At 36.1% G+C, this 16,674-nt stretch overlaps 1 protein-coding gene across 1 annotated transcript; it reads right to left on the reverse strand.

Annotated features, from left to right (window-relative positions):
- Positions 1 to 14,144: 14,144 nt before the first annotated feature.
- LOC149176478 (ethylene-responsive transcription factor ERF039-like) lies at positions 14,145 to 15,145 on the reverse strand. The gene has a single exon (XM_089423122.1). The coding sequence runs from the start codon at positions 15,025 to 15,027 to the stop codon at positions 14,428 to 14,430; it is 600 nt and encodes a 199-aa protein (XP_089279248.1). The 5' UTR covers positions 15,028 to 15,145; the 3' UTR covers positions 14,145 to 14,427.
- Between the last annotated feature and the right edge of the window lie 1,529 nt (positions 15,146 to 16,674).

The following is a 16,674-nucleotide window of genomic DNA, read 5'->3' on the forward strand; positions in this document are numbered from 1 at the left end:
TTTTTACTAGTATTCTTACTGATCACTAGCTGGGGTGGAGACATGTCTTCTAAATCTTCAGCAATATCCTGGGGAATGTTTTCTTCAAACAAGGGGGTGTTCATTTCTTCACTTCTTGGATTCTGTCTTCTAGTATTTGGGTCAGGGGAGGAAAGGACGTCGACGGCTCCAGATTTAGGGTCTTTGTTACAGGGCATTCAACCTTACTCATACTTCTGGTTTGTCATCGACCCTGAGTTGAGGGTTCTGTAGTGGGAACTGACTTCAAGTCGGCCGAAAAAAAAAAAAAAACAAAACAAAACAAAACAAAACAAAACAAAACAAAACAAAAAACAAAACAAAACAAAACAAAACAAAACAAAAACAAAAACAAACAAACAAACAAACAAAACAAAAAACAAAAAACAAAAAAAAACAAAAAACAAAAAACAAAAAAACAAAAAAAAAAAAAAACAAAAACAAAAAAACAAAACAAAACAAAAAAAAAAAAAAAAACAAACAAACAAACAAACAAACTATTTCCACTTGAGGGTGGTATTGACCTGTGCATGTTATTCAAACTGTTTCCACTTGAGGGTGGTATTGACCTGTGCATGTTATTCAGGGGCTTCGAAAGTTGTCATTTCCATTTCGAAAAGAGACCCCTCCACAACATTGATTTTCTCAAGTGCTTTGGTGAGCTCAGGTTGGTACTTGTGGCCCCTCTTTTCTTTTTGTTTCTTCCCTACCTTCCCTTTATTTTTCTTTTCTAGGAGTCACTTCTGTAGGAGGGGTAGGTTCAGGTGTAGGGCTATGCTTAGGCTTGGAGCTCTGAGGAGTCTCTTCCTTCATATACTTCGATTTTAGACTGATAAGCCTCTATCGACCCTTAAACTGCGTCCCTTCCCCAGGAAAATTCTCAATGAGGAATTCCTCCCAGGACTTCCGCCTTTTACTCAATTTGGCCACTATGATCATCTTGATTAAACTATGGTGATAGATGACAGTTTCAGGGTTCTTACTCTCGGATTGGACACCTCGAGCCATCTTATATAAACTCAACCGTAAGAAATGAGGAATATTAATTCTACAGTCCTCAGAGAAATGTGATAACAACTGAATATGATAAATAAAAATGATTGCATACCTTCCTTTGCATGTAATGAACCTCTGGAGAATGGTGACCAGCGGGTGCCATTTTTCCTCTAAACAACTACGCAATACCCCCTTGGACCAACTAAGCGTCTGATATGTCGGTTTAAGAAACTTCACGCAACCTGATACATTCATTTTCCCACCTTTGAATAATGGCTCACCCGTGGAAGGCAACCTTGTAGCCCTGCTAATAGACTCCTCGGTGACCTTAAATTTCAAATTGTCGACCTTCACATTTTCCCCATCAAATCTCTGCGCAAAAACTAATGCAACTCTATCATTAAACCCTTGGAATTTCCGGAGAAAATTCATCCACCCTCTTCCTTCTAGTATCTCCTTACACTGCCCATACTCTGGGCTCTGTGAAAATTTCCCAGAAGTAGGTTCATGCCTGTCGACCCCCATGCCGATGCGAAGCTAGGTTTCCCGAACTTTTAGCTGTAAGAACAATTTCACAGTCGACTGCCCTGTATCAAAAGATCACAGTGTTGCTGCCTCGGCCTTATGAACTTTATAAAAACTTTGCTCCAATGGTCGATCTGACAGCCTACACCGTGCTCTGTGGGAATGGGTGAATGGGCGGAGGTGAGGTACCAAGCATTGGGTATCATGATGGCCTCTCACTCAATCATCATTTGAATTGACAGAGAAATAAATCATCAAGGGTGAATGAGGGATTGACATGCATGATCATGATTAGGAAGGGAGTGGGGGTAAGAAGGGATTGATAATCATGGGAAGGAGTGATATTATGGGAAAAGTGGTAATGGTAAGTAATAGAGGTAACACATTTACATAACATACAATCAAATGTTTATGATCTAGTCTAGATAAATCACAGTCACATACCTTTAGTTCTAACTTATAATAATTTGGAGCTTGAAGTTTGAAGAATCATGTTGAGCCTGACTTGGAATAATGACATAATAGCAGTCATGAAAAATGATGTCTCTTTGTTGTTGATGTGCTCGGTGCTGCAAAATGAAGCGGAGGATGAACTGGATGGAGCTGATGTGACTGTTGATCTAATCTGCTGAAGAAGGTTGAAGGATGAACTGAAGGTCCCCTTCTCCCCCATGCTTGAGGATTTGTATGTCCCTAAACAACTGAGGAAGGGTGATGGCTGCTGCAAATGAAAATGTGAATGCTGATATAAAAATCCAAACTGCTGCAAACCTATGTTGAGATCTCAAAACCATATAGTCTTCAACCGCTACACACCTGTGTGCAATCTTGCATATGTGAATAAATGGTGTTGATGTCAAACATAAGAAAGAATCATTGGATTACCGACCATTGAGGAAGTCGTTAACTAATGTGAGATATCCCACCTTTGATGTCAATGGGAATCAAGGCACTAGGTACAATCTACTAGACATGAATGGATTTATTGAAAGTTGAATGGACTCCAGAATTCATTCATCGAGAAAAATTGATGTATTTAGATGATAAGGATACTTTCCATTAAGACATGCAGGCTCCCAAGTACCTAATCTAACCCTAACCTTGGTCCCATATAATTTGTTGATGTCAATGGGACAAGGTTTGTTGGCAGGTGGGCCTTAAGGGATCCCACATCAACCAACATGAGTACAAGACATAATGACTTGAAAGATACATGATTTGAAGAACTCATACAAATTTACAAACTTTATTAGGAACCTTGCCTACCAATTACCTGGTTTTCAAGAAAAGTCCCTGCGCAGAAGCACCAGACAAGTTGGTTTTCACATAAGGACTTATTTTTCTCTTTACCATTTTCATTTATTTATTTACAATACTAACTTTCCTACTATATTGGAGAAAATATGTCCTCCTTCAAGTGAAAGAGAACTTCCAATGAAGCCATGTTCGGATCAAGTACAAGGATATATTCATGCTCAAATTTAACATATAAAATTTAGAAGGTATATGAGCATGAAAAATCAACAGTTTCAAAAAATGTGATACAAAGAGTAATTAAAGATGAGAGTGGTAATTTGACTGGATTGTGATTTGGAACCAATGCTCGATATAATCCTGATGGTATTGACCCATTTCTTCATTTGAACCAGTCTGAAATTCCTCCTCGGTCATGTCAAGCAAACTTGGATAATTGGTCTCTGGAATGGTTACAAGGCTTGTTGATGGGCATGGTGAAATTTCTTCTATCTCAGGTTCCGTTGGATGCTCTGCATCAGATTTGTTACATGATTACTCAATCTCCTTGGTAGATAGGCAAGAGGAATCAAGGGATATTTCCACATCCATTTCTGGTTGTGGAGAGAGAGATACTTTCCTGAATGTAGTCATGATGAATTCTTCCTAAGAGGCAGATATCCCAGCTACTGCTAGGATTTGAGAAAGTACTTCGAGGGAAATTCTTTAAGCTTCTCAATCATTCTTGAATTTCTCCTACTAGTTGATGATACTTGTCTCACAACATGGATTAGTACAAAGGGGTTCCTACAACACCCCAAATTTTTTTTTTTTTTAAGAGTTTGAAATTTTAATCTAAATGAGTAAAAACTGATAATTGCAATAAAACTCACCAACCATGCTTACTTGGACAACTAGACTTTGGAGAGACCCCAAACCAAAGTAAATGTGTGGCTCTTCACTCACGTCTTACCATCTTCTCCACCCTCTAATTTCCCTGCAACTAAGCTCACACCAAAAGCTTGTGAGAGAAACTACACTCTAATCCATTTAGCACCTCCTTGGCAACAACGCCAAAAATGTTGGGGAAATTATATGTGTTCTATTTCCAACATTAAATTATCAATGCAGGGTTGTAAGACTTAGAGGCACAAGCACAGGTAACATGGGATCAGAGCATCTAACCTAAATTAACATCAAATTCCTAAAATCAATTCCTATTCCTATTCCTGAATTAAGTACAGAATACAAATCACTAAACAATTTTAATCTCAATCTAAGTAAAGTAAATCAATCAAAACTTAATTTCAATGCAAGTAAAACTTAACTACAATGAAACCACACTGATGCATTAACTACAAAATACTCATAATTTATCTACGGAATTCAACCTATGTTCAATGAAAGCATTCATTCAATCACTCTAATGCTAATCAAGACAAAGCATTATATTCGAAGAACATGAACACTAAATAAAAAAGAATGAACACTAAATCTATGCTAAGCTCACGAATATGAAATCTAATTTAAACTAATGAATACAAAATTTAAACTAAGTTCCAGAATTTACGATCTACTTTGGCTCAATCAACAAAAGATATTCAAATGAAAATGCTTCTAAACTAACGCTATCTCAAACAATCGAATTATAAAACTCAGAGCAATTGAAACAAATGACATGTAAGGAAATTGAAACTCTATTTTCAAAGAATTCATCAAATTGAATATCCTAATCAAACTGGAAGGAAATCTAAGTGACAATTTAAACAAACTAGAACCTCTGTTCCTAATTGAGACCACAGCTGCACTACTTATTCGCAATCGAAATTGAAAGAAACCTAACTATTGTTTAAAAGGGAAATCTAACTACTATCTATGATAACAATTTTAAGAAACCTAACTACTATTCGTGAATGAAACAAAGTCAAAATGATTGCATACACACCAAAGTCGAAGGCTTAAATCACAACAAAACTTCTACAAGATCACACAGAATTCGTAAGTCCGAGACTACTGGCAAAATTCAAGAAACTAAATTGTTACACAAATCTTATAGATCTAAAACTACTGAATAGAGCTCGAGAAAGCAAACCATTCTTCTCACAAAACTCAAAGGAATTTCATAACCCTGAGCGCAATTCCAATGTAAAAAATCTTGTATTCATTGTATGATATAATCGATTGAGAAACATAATGCTGAAGTATCCATGTACGCTGTTGAATTCGAAAGGTTGCATAATATAAGGTTCAGAATACTATTCAAGATTCTATTAATAATTCAAATCATAACGATTCATAACGCATCTGTGTGATGAGGCTCTTTAGAAGAGATAGTTAACAATTTAAGGTGTTGCTCAATGTCTATGGATTAATCAGGAAAGTTTAGTTTTCCAATTTAATCTACATGATCGAAATAAAAAATTAGGTACGAAATCAATTAAACTGTTCAAAAACTAAACAATCACACGATATGCTATGTAAAATTAACACAGTAAACTAATCCTAGATATAGACTAACTATAAACTTGGATCCAGAGGTGGTGGGCCCTTGCCACACTTGGAGCAAGTTAAATTAACTCAGTAAAAAGAAATTCAAAATGCAACCATAATTACTTACAGTAGAACAATGTTGGAACTGAATTAGATCAAAGCTTAAACGTTGACATACATAGTTTGGACTCTCAAAAATAACATAATTTTACCAAAATCAATGAGTTTGGAACATTACATCACCATCATTACTTGACAGTCCAACAAAGTCAAACTCATCGGGCCTTTAAGAAGAGATCTGATGGATATTAGGTTTAACTAACTATCTCTAAACATGGAAAAATGTTGATCGATGACTATCACAACATGTATAATATCTCATAAGATCAATCGTGAATCAGCTGCGCATGACTCAATTAGACTTTGGTTGGTTGTGTTTCACTTGAAAAACCACTTTCTATCCTCGGCCATAGGGATATTAGTGTATGATATGCCATAATATCCCATAAACCGCTTACTATTCCACCAAAAGAAGTTGTCGATCGTTGACTGCCAGCTTAAGTACAGAATTGTAAATGAAGTTTTAAGTACAGAATGATAGTGACACTTAAATGATGAAGTGTCCACCTCCTCATGCTTTGACCAGATGTTTAGCTTTCCATTCACCTGCCAACAGTCTCCATAGCTACGAGTCCAATAAAATAGATAGTTAGAGATGGCCTAATAAGTATGATCCTATAATCTATCCAAACTTAACCAAAAACATCAAAATAATGCTAAGTAGAATGCCTTTACCTCTAGTCATATGATGATAGGGTTTTGGCAGTAAATGGTATAGTACAAAAGGTAAAAGAAGTACAATATAGGTAAAAAGAGTGAAAATGTAGGTGAAAAGAGTAAAGCAATGGGAAAAAAACGGGCTCCAACAGGGACAATGGGAACCATATTGTTTCCATCAATAAGTCGCCATAAGAAAAAGTTAGAATGATAAATAATACATTGCAAAATTATAATTTTAAATTCTAGAATCAAGAATAATGAAATCCTTAACTTCAAAAATTAAAATACTTCTTTGGTTGGCTTTTGTATTTTTGTCAAATAACCATGTCTTTACAAAAAGTACCAACATTTTCATTTTCATCTTGATTTTGTAGGATTAGGGACCATGCACTCTATGAAATTGATTAATCCATCCTTGACCATGTGATCTAACATTCTACTAAAAGATTTTTGCATAATGATACTTTGGGTTTAAGAAATGCCCAATTGAATGTAGATATTGATGGAGTTGTTTGTTCCATCTATTCTCAATAATTTTGAAAACAAGAAGATACTTGTTGTTTACTCATTGATAATACTTATTGTCTTGTTGGCATGATCCATGACCTTACAAATTTAAGTTTATAACTCATTGCACGCTTATCACCATCCACCATTTGCAAGAATCAACAAGACACCAACTGGCCTTGATGATCTCTTCTACTTTGGTCCAAAATTCAATTTCAAAAGCTAAGTGAGACATCTCAAGCCCTTTAGGCTTGCAAGTCCAATAAGATGCATCCCATTCATCGCCACGACTATATTTCTTAAGTTGTCCATCTGTGCAATAAGAGGTTGCAACACAAGGAAGTTTATTGCAAAGCGAGTAATACTTGGTCGAACAAGCTCCTTGCTCTTGATTCTTTTCATCATTAAGATTAAGGACCACATGTGATTATAGATAAGTTTTGTTATGATTTTGGCTTGATCCATGTGATTTTAAGCCATCTTTCTTGAAATTTTCAAATGTCAAGGAAAAAGAACACATTGCAATGTGCAAATTAAGACTAAGCCTGGATTATGAGGCTCAACCTGTACTTCATATGTAAAATTTCTATATTGAAAACTTCAAGGTAATACTACCCCTATACTCTATGGAAAAAAATTGGATTGTCAACTTGAAGTGAGTATAAGCCTGTATTTGATAAATAAAATTATGGTTTGCAGAATGAAATAGTTGTGCAAAATTCAAAAACAAGGTTTAAATGTATAGTGTAATCCCCGCATTCTGTTCAATTTTATGGATCTAAAAGTCATTGTATTGAATGTTTTTAATATTGTTTTCTTGCTTATAATTTAAGCGTAATTTTCCAATTCCAGTAAAAACCATGAAAGAGGGCGATGGAGGTTTCCAGGGGTTGTGTTTTAACTCACAAAAATAGAACATTTTCACATTAATGTTAACATTTTTAGGCCCCTTGACTAATTTAAAATTTAAATCTAGACATAATTGCTTCAATGCATTAGAAAATACAAATCATTAACATGGTAAAATACTACAAAATAAAATATTTATAACCTCAGCATTATTCAATTATTTATTCACAAACCATGCAAATATTACATTTCTCCATACATGGAATATATCACATTTGCCCATTTACTTTTCACCCATACAAGAGAACCCAATCTTTGCATGTTAGGGGAAAAGAGTACATTAATGGGTTCTTCTTTAATGGAAGAATCATGCCATGAGTGTCCCCACAAAAATGACAACAAACATGCATTCCCATAATGACGACCTATCTTACTGTTGTTCAATGACTTCTAGTGAAACAGATGATGATCCTATGTCATCATTCCTAGCTCCACACAGTAGATGAGTGGACATTCTTTGTATATCTACATGGTATTTTATGTTAAAATATTGAAATTTATAACTCCACTTTTTGGCTTCCTTGTAAAGCAGTTTGAGATTGTCCTTTTGAACTTGATATGTACCTTTCATTTGGTTGCAAATTAACTCTAAATTTTTGATTATGGTCATATCATTGACACCAATATTTGTTTCCTCTTTCATACCTTCGGGAAGGGCAATTTAGTATGCATGTTTGTAGTCTTTCACTGCATTTCTTTCTTTCTATGCAACACATGTTTGGTTGCACTATTGTAAAGCACAAATTGAACGATTGCTTGTCCCGGATTAGGATAACAAGAGACCTGAATGCACATGATCCACTTTTGCACCATTTTTATGCTTACAATAACTAAAAAATAAGATAACAATAACATGATATTAGAATTAGGAATTTAAATTTTAACATTAAACAACCTGTTTTGCCAATAATAAAAGAGGATACATGAGAAAAACATACAATAAAATTACTAGGCATTCAGAAGTAGAACTAAGGCTAGGGTAATAACATAAGAAAAGTTGTAATGGTAATTGATCGTGCATAAAATAGCTCAGACACAATCCAGAAACTGTAAGTTATATGATAGATGCAAATCTCTTGGTTCAATAAATGTTATGTAAAGTAGGGAAATAGATATTTTTCCTTTTCCAAACAATGAAAGGAACCTTAAACTCTTTCAATTGTCACTCAAGCATCCACGTATTATAAACATCATCTAATTGAAGGACACATCCAAACTAACATCAATAATGAACAAAAAATGCAAGAGCACTTGAAAGTGGAAAAGTAAGCTATGATAAAAATAAATATGATTTTAAACCTAATTAAGAGGGTAAACAAGAGCACACAAAGACTCAAAAAATAATTTATGGATCTGTAGAGCAATGGGGGCATCCAAGAATCCAATAACTCAATGTTACAACATGGAAACACATCCAAACCTAAATAAGGTATGATCTAACAAGAAAACTAGAGATTTCTTTGAGGATGCTCAACCAAATTGAGAAACAAGTACTAATAAACAAACCAGATCAAGTTATGGACATGTGAGATCTTATTCAGATCACCTATCATGATCAATTACCATTACAACTTTGCATGAATCCTGATCATAAACCACTACAAGATGAGAGGAAACATTTTGAGCTTCAACCTGGGAGGAATGGGATGCTTAGCTTCAACTTTTATGTATCTTACATATTATTTCAATTGGCCTTTATATCAAAAGGAGATAAAGCATGTGTGAATGGCAATATAAGAAGTGTACAACAATTAATGTAGGGTGTTTGAGTTACACAGTTGGGATACCCATGTATGCAAGTTGAACAAGGCCATGTATGGGCTTCAATAAGCACTCCATGCTTGGTACTTCCAGAAAGGAGTACTTAATGAAATTAAGCTTCACCAAAATTGTTATAGATCATAACTTTTACTATATGTTTGATAAATATGATAGTGTTTCATACTCAAATCATAAAAACTTGTAAGAACACATCTCGTGAAGACATTAATTGATAGAAATATGTTGTGTTTTTTCTCAATATGGAATTAGGCCTCATAAGAACGATCATATGACCTAAGTACCAAATATCTTGGATCCCCTTTGGTTGACTCATAGGGCATAGATAAGAATTGGAGAGGTATTCTTAGTAAATTAAAAGGGAAACTAGAATCTTGGTCCTTGGACAAACAAATGCTTATCCCTTGCTGGAAGAATCCTTCTAATAGACATTGTTATCAGATAGGACATACACATTCCCAAAGGGTTCCACCATCTGGAATAACATTACTGAAAACAAAAGTCTAATCAACATGTATGTTTTTTGGGACAGGTCATCAACCTCTTATGTGCATTGCAGATCTAGAAAGAGTTAGACTAGCAATGGAAGGGATGGATTGGAAATCTGTAACAATCTATTAGATCCTCTCCAGAGTTGACACTCCCACAAGTAATAGAAACTAAATTAAATGATGGAGACACTTGGCCTAATCCTACGCAAAAGTATGAGACCAAAATAATAAGGGTAGCTCTCAGGTTTAGACTCTTGGAATTCCAGAAGACAAAGAATTTGTCGTGTGAAAGAATTCCAACCTGCCAAAGATCCTTTTGGAATATCAATATGGAGGCCCAAAAATAGCCAAGGAATGATGTTTTCTCCTAGCTAGAAGTTAGCGACGTTTTTTTGGAAAAGAATTATATTTCATGATTGAGGGTCGAGGCTAATATGCTCAAATTTCACATTACTGGGGGATACAGTAGCACAGTTAAAGTTAGTCACAATTCAGGTAAGAAAATCATAAGTGGAGGGTAACTAATCTGCCAGAGTTGCCCTATACTTGCACAATTACCCAACCGTTGATGTGTTTCACTGCAAAGCATCCACGAGCTGGAAGGACTTAAACCCTGATTGGGCTATATTAGCTACACCCTTTTCCAAACCAGGCAAACCACACTAGAGAAGGGACAAAAGTTTAGCCCAATTGAAACTAAAAAGGAGGGATTTTGAGGGTCTATCCAAATGTTCTGAATGTTTAAAAATTTAGACTCTTAGAGGCAAAGGAGGATAGCTCTCATACCTTCTTAAACTGCCCCTTAATTTAAATCAGTCTAGTCAAGCTGGGTAGACATGGCCCTTCAGTAGCAGTGACCCCGAGGAATTGGAAAACAATCCAATGGAAATCAAAGATGTATATGGTATAATGGTGGACTTGGATTCAACCCGACCAAGAACTTTTTGAATCAAAATGAAATTCCCAATAACGAGTATGATCAAGGATCTTCCACTCAGTCAAGGAGACCTTCAAAAATGTATCCAGATATGAAGATCAGTCTGCTCTTAATTCACAAAAAAATTCAGACATGGTCACACTCCATGGCCACTACCAAGCCAAGGAACCCAGTTGAGGAACATAAATTAGGATACAAGTCACTTCAATGTTACAAGGATTCCTTACAGAAGCAGTCCCTCAGAGACTATATCAATAAAGACTGATCAGGTTCATCCCTAAAGCTGGAAGCCTATAACCCTGCTTAATGTCTTTTACTAAATTCCAGGAAAAGCAATGACCATGTAGATCAAGTACAGTCTGCATCAAATTATAAGGTTGCAACACACATGAATTATTCTTGGCCAATGCATTTTATAAAATGTTAATGCTATCTGGGAAGTAGTGGAATGAGCCTAGTGTCTGAAGCTACATGTTGTTTTCATCAAGATAAATTTTGAAAAATCCCATGACAGAGTGTAATGAATTTTCATCCTTACATTCGCAAGGCTTTGAGCTTTGGCCAATTCTTCAGAAATGCAATTGAAATTTTCTTTGCAAAGGCCTAGGCATGCTCATCCATCAATCGGACCAAATATGAAGAAATTGACTCTTCATAACTATTAGACAGGCTTGTCCCTTAGCCCCCATTGTTTATGTAATAATTGTTGCAACCATAAGCTATCTATGCAACGAAATGGCCAAGGGATTGATTAAAGGCATCCCTCTTCCTAAAAGATGACTCCAGGCAATCACTACATAGGCAATTTGCAAATCACTCTTTTAGACCATCCTTAACAACCATAACCTAATGAAAATCATATGGAGTGTATCCATATTTTTTGTGAAGCCTTGAACTGTACAATACAGAGAAAAATTAACCCAGTGCTACAAAGAGAACCAGACTGATATTCCAAACTTGATTATGGTATAAGGCTGCACTTAATTCAACCTTGGTATAATTTCCTTTGATTGTGTCTTCCAATCCTCAAAAAGTTGATGCTTCCATATGGTGTATGAAGACATCACGACCATTATTACAAATATGGTGTATGAAGACATTATGTTTAAATTATATCTACGAGTGGGAAAACATAAAATTATGAAAATCAAATACCTCGTTAAATGCTTCCATATAGACACGAAACCCATGATATGCTTATGTCGAAAATATCGATGAAGCCTTGAAACCCTGAAAATATCATTTCTATAGCCCACTTCATGAAAATGGCAATTAAAGATGGTAAACCTTAAAGATATTATTTCTATTGCACACCCCATCAACCTTAATTTCAGGTCATTAAACTTCAATTTTGGCACATTATCCCTGGTACTCCTGAATTTATTTGGGGAAAACAACTACTTTAGCTCTTTATCTCTAATTTATTTGATATGTTACATAACATGAATGTGTGAGATACAAAGCAAACATCGTTTCCTGATTCCATCCCTTGATCGTTGAATAATTGTGTTATGAAATCTCGGTTCCAGCTAAAATTTACCACGAAGAGTTCTACTCTTTTCCCGCAGCAGTTTAAAATACAAGTCAATTTCAATATCTTCTAATATCACACTTGTGCTTAGACGCAAGGGAGTAGGACGCATACCAGTTTCGAGCACAGGGGAGCTGTCGCTGTCAAATCTTTCCGTTCGAGAGCCTCCTGAGTTGAATATGGAATGGTGCCTTGTTCACAGGAGGTAGATATTGAAGGGATGGTCCCTGCGTGCATAATTTGCGGTTGGAAGGTTTAAAATGGAGTCGTCTAATGAGGTGAAGGAATTGTCTGGATGGTTAAAAGTGATCGGAATCTGGGCAAAAAAATTTCAAAAAAATCTTGTAGAAATAGTGTTTGAATTGTTTTTGATGGTGGAAATGGATTCAGCACCATCAAGAACTTCTAGGACACCTAAAATTTTGAAGTTTAACAGCGATAACTTAGATTTACAAAAATCCTTGCCAAATTTTCTCTAAATATACCCGAAATTTCCATAACTTTCCTAATTGTCCCTCTCGTTAAACTACGGCGTTCAAAATTGAAGCTTTAATGCGAAATGCTACCTTTAATGCGGAACAGGGCATCGAGTGACCGGGCAAGGGAGGGTAGCGGAGGGTGTGGGCAGGGGAGGAGGAGGGGCTCTAAGGAGGCAACATTCGGTGGGGTTAATCGGGTGACGGGAGGAGGAGGAGGAGGAGGGTAAGACGAGGTCGTCGGGATCAGGTCATCGACGCCAGGGGAGTTGTCACCTCAGCTCCTTTCTTCCCTACAATAGCTTGTTCCTTTTTTTGCCATCCAGTCTTCACTTCGAGACCCGAAGATAGTGGGAGATTTAGGTTCGTAAAAGTCTCGATTCGTGGAATTTAAGTCTGGGAGTCTGTAGTGGGACCACCAGTGCCAGGTCACGTGCGGGCGTAGAAGGTGAGGCTACGGCAACTCCTATTTCAGACCCCATAGAAAAGTTAATGCAGTCTGACATGCAAGGGGAATAGCAGTTTCCTTGCTGCTAAAGTGCCAAAGTCAATTTTGAGGAAAATATAAATGCAAGGAAACTGCTATTCCCCTTGCATGTCAGACTGCATTAACTTTTCTATGGGGTAAGAAATAGAAACTGCCGTGAGGCTACGACCATGGGGGAAATAGCCCTAGGCGTACGACAATCAGTTGTGTGATCGAGATAAGTTCCAATGCTGGATCTGAGTTAATTGCTAGAAAATGATGGATTTTGTGGGCTCATAATCCACAAGTTCAGGAGATTGAGCTAGAAAGAGACCAAAGCAATCTAGCTTAAAAACATACTTTTGTTTTCAAAATATGAATCTTGCTAAATAGTAAAAAATACAATTATCAAAACTATATAAATTAGACCATCACACATAGAAAGATATTCACAAATATTAGAGAGCAAATCTGATATTATGGATATTTTGTTAGATGATAATTATCACTCTCACTAGAAAATACTTTTGTTCTTAAAAAAACCTGTGAAATAGTTAAAAACATTAATGTCAAAGCTACAGAGTAAGGCCATCAGACAGAAGAGGATATCCATAAATATTATAGAGCAGATTTGGAATCAATTAGGGTAGACAGAGGCGCGATAACCATAAAAAATAAATCTACAAATAAATCATTATTTAAAATTAATGTAAAGTGATGAGATATGTCTTATGTAATTGATGACTAAGGCATCAACACCGAAGATGCTGTAAAGAACAACACTTCACTCACCACTCTTTAATAACACTTAGGGTTAGCCGTGTCCTTTGTCATGTATCCCCTGTCCTTACTGTGTATCACTGCGATGCTACCCAACATTTGGCGTGGTTAACTTTGTGGTTAGCCGTGCTTTGCTGTTAATAGCATGTCACTAAGAAGGGAAATTCCTCCTGGCTCGTTGATAGCAATAGTAAAAAAAATCTGAAAAACAAAAAATGATAGACTTAAATGGCTCTGTTTCATTATTGTATTTATGTTCATCTTTCCTTCAAAAAATTTGAATTACTCCACTGCAGTTATGATGAAACGATCCACCGCAGTTATGGTTTCGGAACAAGATCATTTTTTGCATTCCAATTGGTTAGAAATGTATGTAGATCAATTACATATAAATCAATATTTAGTGGTGGCCATCATTTTCAGGCGGCGGCTCCGGGCTGTCGTTTGCGGAAGGCTCATTATTCCTATGAATTTCCGAAATAATAAGATAAATTAATTTAGCTGAATTCTCATGGCAAAATCTCAGCAGCGGGAAAATAAAAATTAGAAATCCACGGTTCCCAGTCTTCTGTCAACTGGAAGGGAATCCCAAAATCCTCCATCCACACATCCAAGGGAGGAATGTCCTCTATATTTAGAGACCCCCAATTCTCCATACTTTCAATTGGTACTGAATCCCGATTTGCCGGACCCTGCTCTGCTGTAATCTGTTGGTCTTCTATGTTGCATTCCACTTCCAAACTGGACGATGAAGATGCCGCGCTATTCTCCGAAGGCAGACGAAATTCCTGTGAGGCGAACTTGGCCGCAGCGACTTGAATTTGCGGCGGGGACAGAGACGAAGCGCCGAGAATTTTCGGCGGGGAATGGGGGAAATTGAGCTTCGCGTTGGATCCTCTAAGGCAGTACACAGCGAAATCGTATGCGGGGGCAGCTTTTTCCGGAGTGTCATAGGAGCCCAGCCAAATTCTACCGCTGGAATTGGGCATACGAATTTCCGACACCCATTTTCCCCATTTCCTCCTTCGGATTCCCTTCAACTGCCCCGACTTAAGTGACTTGCTTCGTGTGCTGCTGTGGCGATTCTGGTTTTGCGAGGGTTTAGTCATGTCGGGATTTTGCCGGGGAATGAAATTGAGGACGTGCTGGTGAAAGTTTGAAGTCTCGAAAGGGAGGGGTTGTGATGGAGAGAGGATTTGAAAGTAGGGACTGGTAGAGATGGAAGTAGCAAAAACGAATAGGAATGAGATGGTTTGCTGTAAGGTAGCTGAGATATATAGCCACAGAAAACGTGTTTGAGTGCATGGAAATTTTCTGTAGCACTGAATGACGTTAAGGAACGCTCACGGGCTCTTTTATCGGAGGCAAATTAAGACAAAATCCCACGTTATTTATTTCTGTAAGATTCTTTTAATTCATTGTCACTTTTCTTCTAGAATTATATTTTATCTAAATTTAATTATAAAACATAGTATTATTATTTAATTTTGAATAAAAAAATTGTTTAGTTTATTTTAAAATAAATTTTGTTTCCCTATGTTAAAATATTTAAGGCAGGCATTGTTAAATAATTATAGTTTTTATGAGTAAAAAAAGTCTATATTATAACAATTATTTTGAAACTGAAATTTAATGTTATACTACTCAAAACACATTATGGGAAAGTTCTATTTAGTTTCAATTTTTTAAGTGTCACAATGATCATAAAGTATTGAGTTTCAATTTTTTAAGTGTGGCAATGATCATAAATTATTCAAGCTACAACATTTTAGGAACTGTTAAATCCATCATTTCTTGTGGATTTTGTGGAAGATTTTCCTTATTTTAGTAATGTTGATTTCTTTCTCTACACAACTCCAAACACAAAAAAATATATTTTTGATCTTCTAAATTAAGTTTGATAAATTACATTCAGTGTTTTATTTTCTCTTATTTTATAATTCTTTGTGACACCATAATTTCTCCTCAAATTTAGATCTAATATTGTTTTTAACATTATCATAGTTCGATAAAGTGGTATCTTTTTTATTCATCGGAATAATTTAGCCAAGGTTTGTCATCTTTATTCTAATCTTACTTGAGTTGCCCATGGTTTCCATTGAAGTTTGAAGTACTGTTAGGAAGCCTCTTATCTTCCATGTTGTTCATCTTGTTCTTATACATTAGATGCAGAGTCATAGCTATGCTCTAAATGCAATAAAGGCTTCATTTTGTGATGAGGATAAGATAGGGTGTATTGCCTTTAATTTTAAAATTATAAGTTATAAAACACCTTTAGATTTTCTTTGTCTTTCTCCATTATTCTCTAGAGATGCAAAGCCAAACTTCATAACCATGTCAAACAATAGGAGTGACTATAATATCAAAGAGGAGTTTCTTCTTATCCCATAGCTAAAGGTCCACTAATTTATCAATATTTTCAAGTCCATAATAAGCTTTCCACCATCCATTTATCAATTTCTCATTGTTGTATTTCCACTCAAGCTTGTCATGAAGGTTAGTTATGGGATATTTCTAAGAAGAAATTGTTGGCTATTGCCTAACACCTAACACAACAACTATTGTAGGCTTACAACCTCCCTCAAACACTGCCCAAACATCTCTTCTTTGCTCCACAACCCTGCGACCTTCACTGCCCAACATCCATGGTTAATGACAACCATTAAAAATGCCTTCAAACAACCCTTTACACACTTTGCCTTCACCTACAATAAACTGCCTTCACACATAAGTACCCCCACTTTCCCTCAGACACT

Source organism: Pinus tabuliformis, chromosome 4_1 (genome assembly GCF_031772625.1).
Source record: "Pinus tabuliformis cultivar Carrire ecotype Pingquan chromosome 4_1, CPIR1, whole genome shotgun sequence".
Taxonomy (NCBI): Eukaryota; Viridiplantae; Streptophyta; class Pinopsida; order Pinales; family Pinaceae; genus Pinus; species Pinus tabuliformis.

What these genes read in the sequence shown, in the direction of transcription:
- LOC149176478 (XM_089423122.1), bottom strand. Translation starts at nt 15,027, where the DNA reads ATGACTAAACCCTCGCAAAACCAGAATCGCCACAGCAGCACACGAAGC.